General features: G+C 43.8%; 1 protein-coding gene across 1 annotated transcript; it reads right to left on the reverse strand.

Annotated features, from left to right (window-relative positions):
- Positions 1-11,479: 11,479 nt before the first annotated feature.
- On the reverse strand, positions 11,480-13,414 carry LOC129638623 (germ cell-less protein-like 1). The gene has a single exon (XM_055563187.1). The coding sequence runs from the start codon at positions 13,393-13,395 to the stop codon at positions 11,911-11,913; it is 1,485 nt and encodes a 494-aa protein (XP_055419162.1). The 5' UTR covers positions 13,396-13,414; the 3' UTR covers positions 11,480-11,910.
- Positions 13,415-16,734: the final 3,320 nt, after the last annotated feature.

Genomic DNA, 16,734 nt, shown 5'->3' on the forward strand with positions numbered 1-16,734 from the left:
TCAGAAGAATGACTCAAGGTTGTAAAGGTCTTCCTAGACCAACTCCCATAATTTACATTTTAAGATGACAGGATTAGAACTAACAGTAGAAAGATCTTACCAGACCTACTCCCATAATATACATTGTAAGATAACAATAAGATAGTCAGAAGGTCCTCAAGAAGGAGAAACATGTCCTCAAGTGGGATACATTGTTGTTATGTAATCCTTAGTACAGAGTTTTAGCTGAGTTGTTTTGTTGTATTATCGTCAGCTCTGGGCTGAAAGGAAATAATGTTTTATGTGACTAAGACAAAGGAGTGTCAGCTCAGTTCAGTTCAGTTCAGTCGCTCAGTCGTGTCCGACTCTTTGAGACCCCATGAATCACAGCACGCCAGGTCTCCCTGTCCACCACCAACACCCGGAGTTCACTCAGACTCACGTCCATCGAGTCAGTGATGCCATCCAGTCATCTCATCCTCTGTCGTCCCCTTCTGCTCCTGCCTCCAACCCCTCCCAGCAGCAGAGTCTTTTCCAATGAGTCAACTCTTCGCATGAGGTGGCCAAAGTACTGGAGTTTCAGCTTTAGCATCATTCCTTCCAAAGTAATCCCAGGGCTGATCTCCTTCACAATGGACTGGTTGGATCTCCTTGTGGTCCAAGGGACTCTCAAGAGTCTTCTCCAACACCACAGTTCAAAAGCATCAATTCTTCGGTGCTCAGCCTTCTTTACAGTCCAACTCTCACATCCATACATGACCATAGGAAAAACAATAGCCTGGACTAGACAGAAATCTGTTGGCAAAGGAATGTCTCTGCTTTTGAATATGCTATCTAGGTTGGTCATAACTTTCCTTCCAAGGAGCAAGCGTCTTTTAATTTCATGGCTGCAGTCACCATCTGCAGTGATTTTGGAGCCCAAAAAGATAAAGTCTGACACTGTTTCCAATGTTTACCCATCTATTTCCCATGAAGTGATGGGACCGGATGCCATGATCTTCGTTTTCTGAATGTTGAGCTTTAAGCCAACTTTTTCACTCTCCACTTTCACTTTCATCAAGAGGCTTTTTACTTCCTCTTCCCTATCTGTCATAAGGGTGGTGTCATCTGCATATCTGAGGTTACTGATATTTCTCCCGGCAGTCTTGATTCCAGCTTGTGTTTCTTCCAGTCCAGCATTTCTCAAGATGTACTCTGCATAGAGGTTAAATAAGCAGGGTGACAATGAACAGCCTTGACGTTCTCCTTTTCCTATTTGGAACCAGGCTGTTGTTCCATGTCCAGTTCTAACTGTTGCTTCCTGACCTGCATACAGATTTCTCAAGAGGCAGATCAGGTGCTCTGGTCTTCCCATCTCTCAGAATTTTCCACAGTTTATTGTGATCCACACAGCCAAAGGCTTTGCATAGTCAATAAAGCAGGAATAGATGTTTTTCTGGAACTCTCTTGCTTTTTCCATGATCCAGCGGATGTTCACCACTTGATCTCTGGTTCCTCTGCCTTTTCTAAAACCAGCTTGAACATCAGGAAGTTCACGGTTCACATATTGCTGAAGCCTGGCTTGGAGAATTTTGAGCATTACTTTACTAGCGTGTGAGATGAGTGCAATTGTGTGGTAGTCTGAGCATTCTTTCGAATTTCCTTTCTTTGGGATTGGAATGAAAACTGAACTTTTCCAGTCCTGTGGCTACTGCTGCGTTTTCCAAATTTGCTGGCATATTGAGTGCAGCACTTTGACAGCATCATCGTTCAGGATTTGGAATAGCTCCACTGGAATTCCATCAGCTCCACTAGCTTTGTTCTTAGTGATGCTTTCTAAGGCCCACTTGACTTCACATTCCAGGATGTCTGGCTCTAGGTCAGTGATCACACCCTCGTGATTATCTGGGTCGTGAAGATCTTTTTTGTACAGTTCTTCTGTGTATACTTGCCACCTCTTCTTAATATCTTCTGCTTCTGTTAGGTCCATACCATTTCTGTCCTTTATCGAGCCCGTCTTTGCATGAGATGTTCTCCTGGTATCTCCAATTTTCTTGAAGAGATCTCTAGTCTTTCCCATTCTGTTGTTTTCCTCTATTTCTTTGCATTGATCGCTGAGGAAGGCTTTCTTATCTCTTCTTGTGTTTCTTTGGAACTCTGCATTCAGATGCTTATATCTTTCCTTTTCTCCTTTGCTTTTCGCTTCTCTTCTTTTCACAGCTATTTGTAAGGCCTCCTCAGACAGCCATTTTGCTTTTTTGCATTTCTTTTCCATGGGGATGGTCTTGATCCCTGTGTCCTGTAGGATGTCAGGAACCTCATTCCATAGTTCATCAGGCACTCTGTCTATCAGATCTAGGCCCTTTAATCTGTTTCTCACTTCCACTGTATAATCATAAGGGATATGATTTAGGTCATACCTGAATGGTCTAGTGGTTTTCCCTACTTTCTTCAATTTCAGTCTGAATTTGGCAATAAGGAGTTCATGATCTGAGCCACAGTCAGCTCCTGGTCTTGTGTTTCCTGACTGTGTAGAGCTTCTCCATCTTTGGCTGCAAAGAATATAATCAGTCTGATTTCGGTGTGGACCATCTGGTGATGTCCATGTGTAGAGTCTTCTCTTGTGTTGTTGGAAGAGGGTGTTTGTTATGACCAGTGCATTTTCTTGGCAAAACTCTATTAGTCTTTGCCCTGCTTCATTCCGTATTCCAAGGCTAAATTAGCCTGTTACTCCAGGTGTTTCTTGACTTCCTACTTTTGCATTCCAGTCCCCTATAATGAAAAGGACATCTTTTTTGGATGTTAGTTCTAAAAGGTCTTGTAGGTCTTCATAGAACCGTTCAACTTCAGCTTCTTCAGCCTTACTGGTTGGGCCATAGACTTGGATTACTGTGATATTGAATGGCTTGCCTTGGAAATGAACAGAGATCATTCTGTCGTTTTTGAGATTGCATCCAAGCACTGCATTTCGGACTCTTTTGTTGACCATGATGGCTGCTCCATTTCTTCTGAGGGATTTCTGCCCGCAGTAGTAGATATAATGGTCATCTGAGTTAAATTCACCCATTCCAGTCCATTTGAGTTCGCTGATTCCTAGAATGTCGACACTCACTCTCGCCAACTCTTGTTTGACCACGTCCAATTTGCCTTGATTCATGGACCTGACATTGCAGGTTCCTATGCAATATTGCTCTTTACAGCATCTGACCTTGCTTCTATCACCAGTCACATCCACAGCTGGGTATTGTTTTTGCTTTGGCTCCATCCCTTCATTCTTTCTGGAGTTATTTCTCCACTGATCTCCAGTAGCATATTGGGCACCTACTGACCTGTGGAGTTCCTCTTTCAGTATCCTCTCATTTTGCCTTTTCATACTGCTCTTGGGGTTGTCAAGACAAGAATACTGAAGTGGTTTGCCTTTCCCTTCTCCAGTGGACCACATTCTGTCAGATCTCTCCACCATGACCCACCCGTCTTGGGTTGTCCCAAGGGCATGGCTTAGTTTCTTTGAGTTAGACAAGGCTGTGGTCCTAGTGTGACTAGATTGACTAGTTTTCTGTGAGTATAGTTTCAGTGTGCCTGCCCTCTGATGCCCTCTTGCAACACCTACCGTCTTATTGGGCTTCTCTTACCATGGGCGTGGGTTATCTCTTCACGGCTGTTCCAGCAAAGCGCAGCCGCCATTCCTTTCCTTGCACGAGGGGTATCTCCTCACCGTCGCCCTTCCTGACCTTCAACATGGGATAGCTCCTCTAGGCCCTCCTGCGCCCGGGCAGCCACAGCTCCTTGGATGTGGGGTTGGTCCTCCCGGCCGCCGCCCCTGGCCTCGTACTTGGGATTGCTTCTCCTGGCCACCGCCCCTGGCCTCGGGCGTGGGGGCGTCAGGTAGCTTCTCCCGGCCACCGCCCCGACCTCAGACGCAGGGTAGCTCCTCTGGGCCAATCCTGCGCCCTCTCAGCAAATCCCACTCAATCAAGAGTAGGCTCCATTACTGGAGTCACCCTGTCCCTGATAGTCAAATTTGCTCATGGCATTCCGTTTGTTCATGATAGTCAGCCTGCTTTTTGAAACTGGTTGAAAGTGAAAGTCACTCAGTCGTGTTGGACTGTTTGCGACCCCATGGACTACAGAGTCCATGGAATTCTCCAGGCCAGAATACTGGACTGGGTAGCCTTTCCCTTCTCCAGGGGATCTTCCCAACCCAGGGATCGAACCCAGGTCTCCTCCACCGCAGGTGGATTCTTTACCAGCTGAGCCACACAAGGGAAGTTCTGCTAAATACATCACTTACCTTGAGGAACACAAAATCGGCTTTCTCTAGTTGTAATACATGATGCTTATTCTCCTGATAGAGGCCGTGCCACAATGAGGTACTATTTGTTATGTAACATCTTATAGAACACCCATATGGCATATGCTAACTTATCTTGTGTGTTCAGGATAATTGCTAGAGACTTTGTGATCTGTTAAACTAAACATCCCAGCAGATCTTGTTTTCCAGAAACGGGTGGGGGAGGGGGGAGGGGTTAGAGAGAGGGGATTATCCAGTAACAGTCAAGCCAATTTCTTTTAAAAACTCACCAGGAAGGGCTTCTCTGGCGGCTCAGATGGTAAAGAATCTGCCTGCAATGCAGGAGACCCGGGTTCAGTCCCTGGGTTGGGAAGATCCCCTGGAGAAGGGAATGGCAACCCATTCCAGTATTCTTGCCTGAAGAATACCATGGACAGAGGAGCCTCGTGGGCTATAGTCCATGGGGTTGCAAAGAGTCAGACATGACTGAGCAACTCTCTCTCTCTCTCTCTCTCTCTCACACACACACACACACACGAAGAATAACTGACTCCGTATTCATATAGGCTTTGTGAATTGATATTCTCACATTAGGGAAAATAATAACTAGCAAGGGTGGTCCAAAACTTGTCTTTGATTCTAACAAAAGTCATGTGGTGCTCAAAGGTGAACCCAGCTGGATTCATTGCCTGGTTTTTATAATCCAAGCCCTTGACTTCAAGTCCTGTTTCAAGGACTAATAATCATTGTGTTTCATTTGATTACTTGTTTTGCAGTTGGCCAATGCATCCTGTCTGGAGTCTTAAATGCTATTGCACAGCCCGTGTCACACCAGAGTATTCAATGATGCATTCTACTACAAAAGGAGCAGGAGAGACCAATCCATGTCCTACTACAGACTACATTCTCTAAACAAATTCCTGATCATCAAAATCAGAGCAGTGTTGATAATCTAGATAACATGGATTAATGGCTTGTGGCCAAAAGGGGGTACGAAAAAATATCTCTTGACATCCAGGCTAGGACATGTTATTCTCCCATTAGACACTGAAAAACATCTCAGGGAATGCCAACTTCAGGTGAGATCATGAGACCTTGTCACTCTGAGATCATGATAAAGTGAGACAAAACAAAGGCCACTTCGTGATTTTTTTTTTTTCCTAAGCACAGACAAAAGCAAAATCAGTGTACAAATCACCGTATATCCCTCTCCTAGCTAGTATGAGTGACTGCTAGTTTGGGGGTTTTGTTGTCCCCTTTGCTTTGTTTCTTTGTTTGTTTTCAGCAATTGTAGCTTTAACCTCACTCTAATCTATTCTCTCTATACAAAAGGTTTATTAAGATACTGTCATAGGAATACCCTGTCTTCCTGACAGTATCCAATCCAGATCAAAGCTCTGCTTCTTTAAAACCTCACTCAAATCACCTAAAACAAGCCCACCTCTTTTTTTCTTTAAATTTTTTTTTTTTGAGGTGGTCCCTTTATTTAGTCTTTATTGAATTTGTTACCATATTGCTTCTGTTTTTTTTTTTTTTTTCTTTAATGTTTTGGTTTTTGCCACAAGACATGTGGGACCTTAGTTTCCCCAACCAGGGAGCGAACCCACACCACCTACTTTGGAAGGCAAAGTCTCATCCACCGGACCAGCAGGGAAGTCCCAAGCCCAAATCTTTTAACATCCCTTTTCTATCACCCACGTACTTGTGTGGCCCACAGTTCCTTCACTGTGTATGTTCTCCTTCACTGCAAAGAATAACAAACTCAAATTGTTCAACTACAAATGTGTTCCTGCTGGTCTTTAGCTGGGAGGCATCGAACTATCACATCACGTTAAACCTGATGGCAAAGCAAAGCAGAAGACTCAAATGTATTTGATTTATGTATTTATGTATTTGTATCTAAATGTATTTACAATAACCCTACATGCTATTATTTCTAATGTAAGTTTCAGTTTACAAAGACATTTATTTTGTATCCTTTCAACCAGCGATTTCAAGGCCTAGAGACTGAGAAGAGGGCTAGTATACTGGTGGAGATATTAACAATATGAACTGTAAAAGACCAACCATAAAGTATATTGAAAATAGATATTCATGATAGTGGAATGGGAGAAAGAAAGCCAAGGTTGAGTTTTGGACAATGAGTTTGAGATGATGGCCTGACCACCAGGTCAGATGCTGTATGGGCCACAGAAGATTAGACCCAAATTCTTCACATTCTAAAGCATGGGGTTCCAGAACAAACGGTTCCTTTGGGTGGCTACAAACCTTCCTCAAGCCCTGTCCCCAGCCTCCATAACATCTCAGTAAGCACAGTGAGACAAATAAGACCCTGATGAGACCCTGTAAATCCAAATGTGACCATTCTCTATGTCCGTTTTTCTAACTCTTCCCCATCCCTACAAGCATCACCCACCCCCACATAGGTTATCCAGGCGACCTATGTATTCAGAAGTGGAAAGAAATGTAAATTTTACTTGGAATGACTGATTATAGAACAGCACTACCTAACAGAATTCTCTGCGCTGATAGAGATGTTCCATATCTGCGCTGTGCACAGTATAGTAGCCACGGGTTTACATGTAGCCATTGAGCACTTCAAATGCTGCGAGTGAGACTGAATTTTCAATTTTATTTAATTTGAATCAATTTAAGTAATCACATATGACTAGGGGCTACCATTTTTAAGAATATACCTCTACAGGAAGTCTTCCTCACCTGTGGTGGACCATACTCAGCCACTTGCCTTCACCCAAAACATGCTCTTCATGACCGCTTGGATGATTTTAATTCACTTAGAGTCACCACTCTTCATAAAATCCCATGTACTGCAAACATGCTAATCAAAACCATCAGCTGCTTGTAGATTCCTACTTTTGCCATCACCATGTACTATTTTTATTTTTTAAAATAATTGACAGACATCACCAATGTAATGCAGTGTGTTTATGTGATGAATAGTTCTCAGAGAATTAAGGATCTTTTGGGTATTCAAATCTTACCTTGAATCTGCCCAGATAGTTTTGTTCCTTCCACTGCATCTTATTACCCTGCTAGTCTTTAAACCAAGTTTGATAGTTGAATTTTGCTACACTGTGGAGTGAAATTTATCCTTTGGTGTCTGATCTCAGAATCTAATCATAGCAATTGACATGGAAAACGTGTTCACAGACTAAACCAAACTTTGATCTGCACTGTTAGAACAAATCATTCCTGAAGACTGTTCATATATCAATTGGCTATTGTCTAAATAAATGAGGTAAATTTCAATTCTCTTACCTACTAGAAGAAAAAAAATTGCCACCTTTCTTTAGAATGTCATGAATAGACAAATTTTACTTCTGAAACACAAACACTTGAAGAAGTATAAGTTTCCGCTAACATCCTGGTTATTTTCTCCTTACCAGCATCAGTGTCTTTCTATTTATTTACTCAAATGAGGAAGGAATCTACATTTAGATTAAAAGTGGTTGCCTGGACTATAAGTTCTATTTTATTCCTTTGTAGATCGCACCACCTTTGAGATTTCCAAGTGGTGGGGCAGACTGCTGGCTATAGGTCTGGATCCAAAGAAGAGGTCTGTGCATGGGCTATGAATTTGAGAGTCTATGACATATAGATGGTGCCTGGAGTCAAGCAAATAAACCTTAGAACAGGGGGCAGATGACACACCTCTTTCAAGAGATTTATCTTGAATAAAGGGAAGGGCATCAAGGCCCAGGTAGCTGAGTGGACAAGGAAAGGGTGGAACCTCATGTGGGCTCATAAAATATAAATGTGTGTGTGTGTGTGTGTGTGTGTATGAATGTCTTAGGAGTCATGTTACTAGCTGAACACGTGATGACATAAAAACCTTGGATCCTGCTTCAATCCACTTACTTCAGTGTGTGTGTGTGTGTGTGTGTTTGCTGACCCCAATTCAAAAGTTTAAGTTTAATGGCATGATTAAACTTATGTGATGTGCTTATATAAAATAGGTGAATTTTGCTATTTTAACTCTCACCAGGCAGTTTCATGTCCAAATTCTGTGGCTGAGACTTGGCAAGTACCTTCCTGTAGACCTTGTGGCTGGACACTCCCTCTTCTTTTTATTTTCCTCTTAAAAAGATGGTTTTCTTTTTCCAGCACATGATTTATCTTTCATCAAAATTTCAGTGTCATCTTTGTGCTGTTTATATATAGACCCTTTCCACAGTAGCATAATTTACACTGGTCTGCTGTCTGTGTCCATCCCACTTACCTCCCTGGGGCACTGCTTTCTCCTTCATAAGTCATTGTTTATTTAAGTCTCTTGTGTCTTTGAACACGAATGCTAACCTTTGTCTTCTTACAGCATCTATCTCTAGGACACCACCGGAAGGGAAGATGACAGAAGAGGGTTTGTCGACCGAATTGTAATAACATTTCATTCCTGTCTCCTTAAGACAGGCAGAAGCAGAGATGGACTATCAAAAGATGCAACAGAACCAGATGCAGAAACAGCCAGAGACAGGACAGCCTGACAGAAAAACAGAGATAGCTGGTCAGGCAGGCTGAGAAAGCCCAACAGAGGGACAGACTCAGATATTATACCTCCTCCCCCAAAAGAGACAGGTAGAAAGGCATACACAGAAAGGGGCAGACAGAGACAGGTAGAAATAGATGGAGACAGAGACAGGGAGGCAGAGGAAGCTGGGCACAGACAGGGACAAACAGACACACATTCAAACTAAGGCAAAGAATGATGGTTGCAGACAGAGACAGGGAGACAGGCAGAGGCTGATTGACACAGATAGAAAGACAGAGACAGACAGACTGAGAGACAGAGAAAGACAGACACACACTGAAAGAGAGCCAACAGACATAGAGATAGTGATGGGGAGAGAGAGAGTCAGAGAGAAACAAGGTTGGGGGTGGGGAGAAAGACAGAGACAGGTCGGGACAGAAAGGGAAAGACAAAGACAGACGGATGGAGAAAGAGACACAGAGAGATGCAGATACAGACGGATACAGAAGCACTGGAGAAATACAGAGACAGAGACAGAAACATAGAGACCCAGACACAAACGGATTGTCAGAAACAGAGAGAAACAGAAAGATACGGACAGTAAGACAGAGACAGACAGTGACAAAGATAGGCAGTCTGAGACAGAGACTGAGGTAGACAAAGACAGAAGGTAGATAGAAATTAGACAGGGATGCAGACAGACATAATGGAGACAGAGATAGGGGAAGACAGAGAGAGCGGCAGACATACAGAGAGGGAAAGACAGAGACAGGGATAAATCCTCATCATTGTCAAGGACCACGTGGTATCCCATAGGGGTACATCTCCTTTAGTGTGGTGTTTAGTTTGCTGTTATTTAGCTTGATGGTTTCCTGTAGCGTTACCATGACTATACATTTTGCCCTGCCTCCCCATCTCCCCATGCCTTTATGAAGAGGCTAACAAAATGAGTATCAACATGGGAAAAGGTTTCTTCCTCATCCTGAGCAGTCAAAAAGAAAAGAAAAAAAAAAGTGAAAAAATAGAGAAAGGTATTGGCTAAATTGCCCAAACTGGCAAATGGCAACAGTCAGGGTTTGTGAGAGTTTAAATGTTTAAATGAGTGTATTTCAGCTGTCACTGTTTGTACATTATTGAACATCTTTTTACTGTAAGCAGCAACAAGCAATTTAAGGATTTAAAGCTAGTTGGGTAGGAAAACAAAAGCAGACCTTTCAGTCAAGGTACACTTGTAGCTAAGTAGTCTCTGAATTTCCCAACTGAGGATACCTCTGTTTAGATGAAATGGCATCAGCTCGAGAAAAAGGAATTTCAAATTGCTTAGAGAGTTTATATAAAGAAAGTGAAATTCTTACCAAAAAATAATAATAATAATAATAATTTTTACCTTTCAACTGAATCATGAGTTACTCTTCTCCCCAGTTATTTTGAAACACAAATAAAATGAAGTCTATTGTTTGTAGTTGGTTAGGTAAACGGAATATAAGGGAACACGAGAAAGGGTAGGGGGCTGCAAAATTAAGGGCAAACATCGAAGGATGCAACAGCAGCTTCCTGGTTGAACCATTTCATATAAGTAACTGTCATGTAAATATTACTCTAATACTAGTATGTGGGTTTGGGATAACGAAGCCTTTCAAATCTCCTTAAAGAGTAAAAGGAATGAATGAATGGATAAAGTCAAAAGTAATTTGTTCACTGAATGACAATGGATAAAATCAAATTGGGAAGAGAAACATAAACCACCAGTAAGGAAAATTCTGATTTCAACTAAGTAAAGCATTAAAATCTGGTGACTATTTTTTTTAATTTAAATTTATTTATTTTAATTGGAGGCTAATTACTTTACAATATTGTATTGGTTTTGCCATACATCAACATGAATCCGCCAAACACCAATATAGTATACTATTTTTTTTAATTTGTTCATCTTGTATTAATTTATCACACTCTTTCCAAGCATGTATTTATTATTTATATGGCTTCTTAAATAGAGTTTTCCATTCTTTGACCTCAAAATGACTCAGTGGAGGGAATGGGATGGTGACAATTTGTAAGTGAACAGTAATCAGAAACTAACAAATTCAAATCGTGACTAGTGTGCTTCTCCTTTTGTGACAAAAACACTTTTTTTCTTACCCTTTTGATTACCAGTGTGGACATCTCGTGATCCCACTTCCAGATGCCAAATAATTCCCATTATAATTCAAAAGCGTTCCTTTCCAGAGGTTACCAGACCTGTTTTTAAGCGGGAAAGAGTCTTTCCAAGTACAATTCCAACGTCAAATGTTTCTGCAGGGCAAAGGCCATCAACGTGCTTAAAGAGTGCATTCTGGTGCATAAATAATTCACGACTGTGTGCCGCAGAAAAAGTCTGTCTAGTACCGAGATGTCCTCATAGAATCAATCTGCTGCCTTCCACTCCACCCCCAATATAGGGTTGTATAAGATTTGAGACGTCTTTCTAGGGTTGAAACGCTAGGAAAGGCAAAATAAAGCCAAACTAACATCAAGATATGATATAAAGTCAACTAACCTAAGAATATTGAGGAACAACCAATAAAGAGAAGATCATCAGTGTAGCCTGGGTGCGTTCACAGAGTGAGAGATCATGGGAACCATGTACTACACACTCAGTGGCAGGGAATGGGGAAAGGGAAGCAATCCAAAGGAAGCTAGCGGTAGTGGTGGTAATGAGTGGGGCAGAGTGGCTCTAAACACGTGAACTGAAAGAGAAACCAAACTGTTTCTTTAACGTTCCTTTAATCAAGCTAAAGGAAATGCATATTTTAAAAGAGTTTCCCTAACAGTGGTAGAGTAGGTAGGTTCACAGGTTGCTCTCTCAAGTCAACTGGTCTTTGACTTGGCAGAAATGATGGGAGGGGGCATTGATGGATGGTAAACCAGGAGGACAGGTTGCCACTTTAACAGCACAAATAAGTTCTAAAGGTGTTGGGGGAGCAGGGCTTTAAAATTTCTCCTCTTCATAGGCTCAGGTAAACAACCTCAAGTATTATGAGCTACAGTTCAACAAAGACTCTGACAGAGTTGGGCCACCAGAGGTGGGCAAGTCCGGTTGGTCCCGCAGAAGGAGCTGGCATCTGGACAAAGCTGGTCGTCCCTGACCCCAGGGAAAGAGCTGCTCACCTCTCTCAGATTTTGTTTTCAGGAGTCCTCACTGAGGAAAACGCCCCTCTCTGGGGAGGTACAGGAAATTACAGGTCACATATATGGGGAAAACCATATCTTCGTTCTCCAGATTCACCACCTCTAGCTCTTCATCCTTTCCCAGGGAAAGCACTTGGAATTCTGTCTGCTTCCGGAAAATGGCTCTTCCAGCCCTGTCCAAGGAGGCCAGGCGCAAGCGGAACGCGACCTTTCTCTGCCAGAGTAAGCTGACCCCGAGACCGCAAGATTTCTTCAGCGCGCTGTGCTTGAAAATGATGCGCCGGTTGGCATAGCACACCACCAAGTCCCAGCCGAAGTTGAAGCCTGCCCACCGCCAGGTGCGCTGCGCATCCCTGAGGAGCCGGCCCCCGCACCGCATGCTGGTCCTCTGGAGGTCGGACACGAAGACATCCACGGGCCCGAGGTCTCTGGTCTGCTCAGCCCGGAGGAGGGCAAGCCACTGCTCTTTGTACACTGGGGCCAGCCACGTGGCAGGGATCAGTGCATCCTGGTCGATGATGCGTGCTGACGGCAGGTCGCAGATTATGTAGGCAAGCCGCAGCTGCTGGAACGCTGGCACGAAGGCTCTGCCCTGCTCGGTCTCCAGGAAAGCGGTGCCCTCTGACTCCTGCCTGGACCTGGCAAACCACGAGTCGGCGTCAGGCAGTAGGTCTCTGCGGGGGCCTCTCCATGTCGGCTGCAGCTGCAGGAACATCCACTTTTTCAGCGTCGTGTACACATCCATCTCTACCTCCATCACGAAGAGCTCTGAAGAGGCAATGACCTCTTTCATGAGATCCAGGCTAATTTCTCTCAATAACTCCTCACTATGCTGGGTCATCAGGTTGTCCAGCAGCCACTGAAGACACATGGCCCTGATGTTCTGGAGTCCGTAGCTCTCAGCAGAGCAGTAGTAGCTGCACACGGTCTGATCACTGACCGTCTCCTTCATTACCTCCCCGCACTGCTGAATCAGCTTGTCCAGCTGCAGCATGCTGGCTGTGGCCAGCATGGGGACCACTCGACCGGGTGGGATGAGCACAGAGTTTCGGTACAGGGAACCTAAAGCCTCGTGCAGTGCCTCACAATCAATGTTCTCGTCAGGCATCTGCAACTCTACAATATCCATGGTTGTCTCACGCCACGCACCACTGAACATGCTAGCAAAGTATCCTGACTGGCACAAGTAGACCTTGTGCAAGTTCCACTCCTCCCCCAGGGCACGGATCTGCACGTCACTCCCTTCTCCTCTCAGAAAAAGTGTCTTATAAATGGACTCGAATCTGTCTTTTGCTCGCTTCCTGTGGGGCGCTTTTGTGAGCTGCCCTTCTGGGCCTGTCTTCGGCTTGTGGCGCCCTTGACTAGTGGTGGGTCTGGCATTTTCACTCTCCTCCCCTTCCTCTATCACTGCCCCTGCTACCTCTTCGGCCTCCTCCTCCCCCTCAGGAGCACCTGGCTCCTCTGGGGCATGCCCCACTCTGTTCGAGGGCATCCAACTCTCTACTGCTCCCATGGCTTTTACCTCAGGGGTATAGAGGGCAAGCTTCCTCACCAGACGCAGCTGCCGCTGGCACTAGCTCAGCCCATGGTGTCGTGGGATAAGGTTGATGTTTGTGACGTCATCTTGGACGCCACGCAAAGCCACGCCCACGAGGCTTTCCCCGACCCCTCCCACTCCCCATCACAGGAGAAGTGCACTCTGTACCAGGAATTCCACTCTGTGTATCTTTCCCTCCAGGGATGATTTCTCTGGGGCTCCCTTCATAGGATAATGGTGGAACAGAGGACTTTGTGTATGAATTTTCCCCATGAATTTTAAGAACATAATTTCCTCTTCCCCATTTGAAATACTTAGTGATCACTCCTTTTTTTGGATAATTACATCTTGGTTCCAGCTCTGTGCTCTATGCACCTTAATTTCTGTAATTATTTTCTTAGGGTATCCCATCATTTGTGGCTGTGAAAACATTTTCTGTGATAAAAGTGGCAATGTTTGCCCAGTCTTTGCTTTTGTCTCTATTTTAGACACCAGCTAAGCATGTAACAAACTTAAACAGTGAAAGAAATGAGGAGGGAATGAGATGGATTTTGATTTTTGAGGAAATTAATAATATTAAATACTGACAAGTGTTACATGCTACACAAATTATACGGTGTAGAGAGAGTCTGGACCTTTCAATGACAAGGAAAGTACAATACAAGGGAAAAAACTTTGAAAATGGTAAGTCTCTCAGGTCATTTGAGCTTGCCTAAGTAGAATGTTTGGGGCTTCCCAAACATTCCCAGTGGTAAACAATCCACCTGCCAATGCAGGAGATGCATGAGGCATGGGTTGGGAAGACTTCCTCGAGGAGGAAACGACAACCCACTCCAGTATTCATGCCTGAAATATTCCATGAATAGCAGAGACTTGCAAACTAGTGTCCATGGGGTTGCAAAGATTCTGTCCTATTCAAAGCTGCAGCATGCTGGCTGTGGCCAGCATAGGGACCACTCGACTAGGTGGGATGGGCACAGACTCCCTGGTACAGGGAACCTAGAGCCTTGTGCAGTGCCTCATGTCAGGCATCTCCATCCTAGAGAGTTAACTTTGGCAGGGTGATAAGCAGTGAAAGCCTAAGGCCCCTTTAAGGAGGAGATAAACATTCTTTCTTTTTCACATTCTTTTGCCTTAGACAAGTAGATTTGGTAGGCAGCCTTATCTCTTGTTCAGTGACATGCTTATTTTTTTTTTTTGTAGCTTTGGATGAATGTCATGGGACCTCTGGTAAAATCTTCCACAGCTGGATCTCTGGGTTAATCTGTTCCTTCTGACTAATCTCGTGCTGATGTCTTCTCAGGATGTATGTTATAGGAAATGGTCTGGGAAAAATTCTTACAGCCTTGAGATATTTTTTTATCTATTCTCAGCAGCAAGTTGAGAAGTATATAAGGCCTTCCCTAAACTAGTGAGCTGGGTTCTCTCCTACCCCCTTCTGATGTCTATGGCAGAAGCGTTTTCTGTAACTTTCACTTTAAGTAAAATCTACACAATGCTCTGAGTGACTGAGATTGTCTTTGGTCCTGGAGTTAAATCTTCTTCTTCAGTGACCATGAATCCAGCAGCACTGTTCACCATTCACCATAAGCTATCATCTTGAGAGCTCATCTGGGATATACAGGACAAGGTAAGCATACTCAGAGCTGGGACTCCTTTGCTCTTTTACTGTAAAGTCTCTACTAACTCAGAAGCTTATGGACCAAACTTCTTTTCCCCAGTCAGCTTTTCCTGGGCTCTCTGACCATTTCATAACTGCTTGGGGAATTAAAGCTACTAACCTAGTATGCTGGGTTGTAGATTTTCAATGGACTTGCAATCCATGCTGTTATTGTGTTTTTCTAGCCAGACTCCATTCCAAGTTTTACAGGACATTGCAGGCAGGAACACTTAGGGAGCTAGCTCTAGCTCTAGCTCCAGGGACATCTCTCAGACCAGAAATCACCATCCTAATCCCAGAGACCCAGAAGCAAGTTATTGTCACGACTATGCCTGCAGACTATATGGATATGGATTGAAGCATTGCTGGCCAGCATGAGATTCCGGAGGACACAGATTGGGGAACTCCGGATTTGGGCAGATTGGGAATGTGGCTGGCTTCTTCCCTTGGTAGTGTTAGCTCTTAGTGGATCAGAGAAAGCCCTCCAGTGTCTCTTGTCTCAGCTCCTTAGATATTCTTTTTGTACAATCTCCTGGACAAGAATAGAAAGGTTGACCTTGACACACCATGAATGTGAACAATTATTTTTTCCTCACAGGCTGACCCTCCATCACCTCCTTTGTTATCAGATAGATGCATGTGGCAACTCTCAGAAGGGACATCTTGGGTTTTCTGTTCATCCCTTTATGACTTACCACTTCTACTGCAGTCAAGGATATGCTCAGGAATGTGCACAGACACATACAGGACTGGTGCTTCACCTGGCGGTCTTACCTTTGGAAGCATTCCAGAAAACTACTCTGCTCCACCCTGGATGGCACTGGAGAAAAGGGAAATCAAGCCAAGCTTTTAATGGTGAGGAACTGAACATCAATCTGGGATGCCATCAGGTCTATCCCTGCTGCATCTCCACCCCACCTCCGTGGTAGAACGAGAAGGGACAGTAATGAGAAACCTGCATTCATAAGGGACAGGTTAACTACAGCCAGGGAAGGAAGCTTGGGTGGAACACCTGTCTCTCCACCCCCATCTAGAGCAGAGAGGGATGCCTCCAGTAGAAAAAAAGCCATGGAACTGGGCATGGCTTTTTTCTCTCTTACAGATGGGAGCTAGCAGTTCCAGAATCACCCTTTTGAGTTGTATTTTGAAAAACTGGGATATGTTTGATCCCCAGCGCCTAAAAAATCCCTTATATGAAGGCTTTCTTTACTTTAAGAGAAGACCTCACCTCCCCAGAGAGACAATCCCTGCTGGGACAACATCTTATCAGTCAGTCAACTCTTGTCAGCAGAGCCAATTTGAACACTGTCTGGTTTAAATTTTAGATATAAAACTATGACTACAAAAAGGAGAGATGACATTTTTGACACTGAATGGCCATGATATTCTTTAGACTCCAGAGAAAACTGGTTAAAATGAAGTCTTCTTGAAATTGCAAAATTGTTTCTTTTTGCACATGCAATTAAGAAAAAGCTGGCTTGTTAAAATATTTTTTTGGGAGCTCTGATCCTGCATGAGAAACAAAAATATGTCTGGGAAAAAACCTGAAGTTAACTCTTATCATGTCCTTGAGATACACAGCCCACTCTGTCTGAAACTCCAGCCATGAGCAAATTGGTAGAACTTCAAGCCAA

The sequence above is a fragment of the Bubalus kerabau genome, chromosome X (assembly GCF_029407905.1).
Source record: "Bubalus kerabau isolate K-KA32 ecotype Philippines breed swamp buffalo chromosome X, PCC_UOA_SB_1v2, whole genome shotgun sequence".
Taxonomy (NCBI): domain Eukaryota; kingdom Metazoa; phylum Chordata; class Mammalia; order Artiodactyla; family Bovidae; genus Bubalus; species Bubalus kerabau.

Excerpts from the sequence above, each read along its gene's own strand:
- LOC129638623 (XM_055563187.1), bottom strand. The coding sequence starts at position 13,395 with ATGCCCTCGAACAGAGTGGGGCATGCCCCAGAGGAGCCAGGTGCTCCT.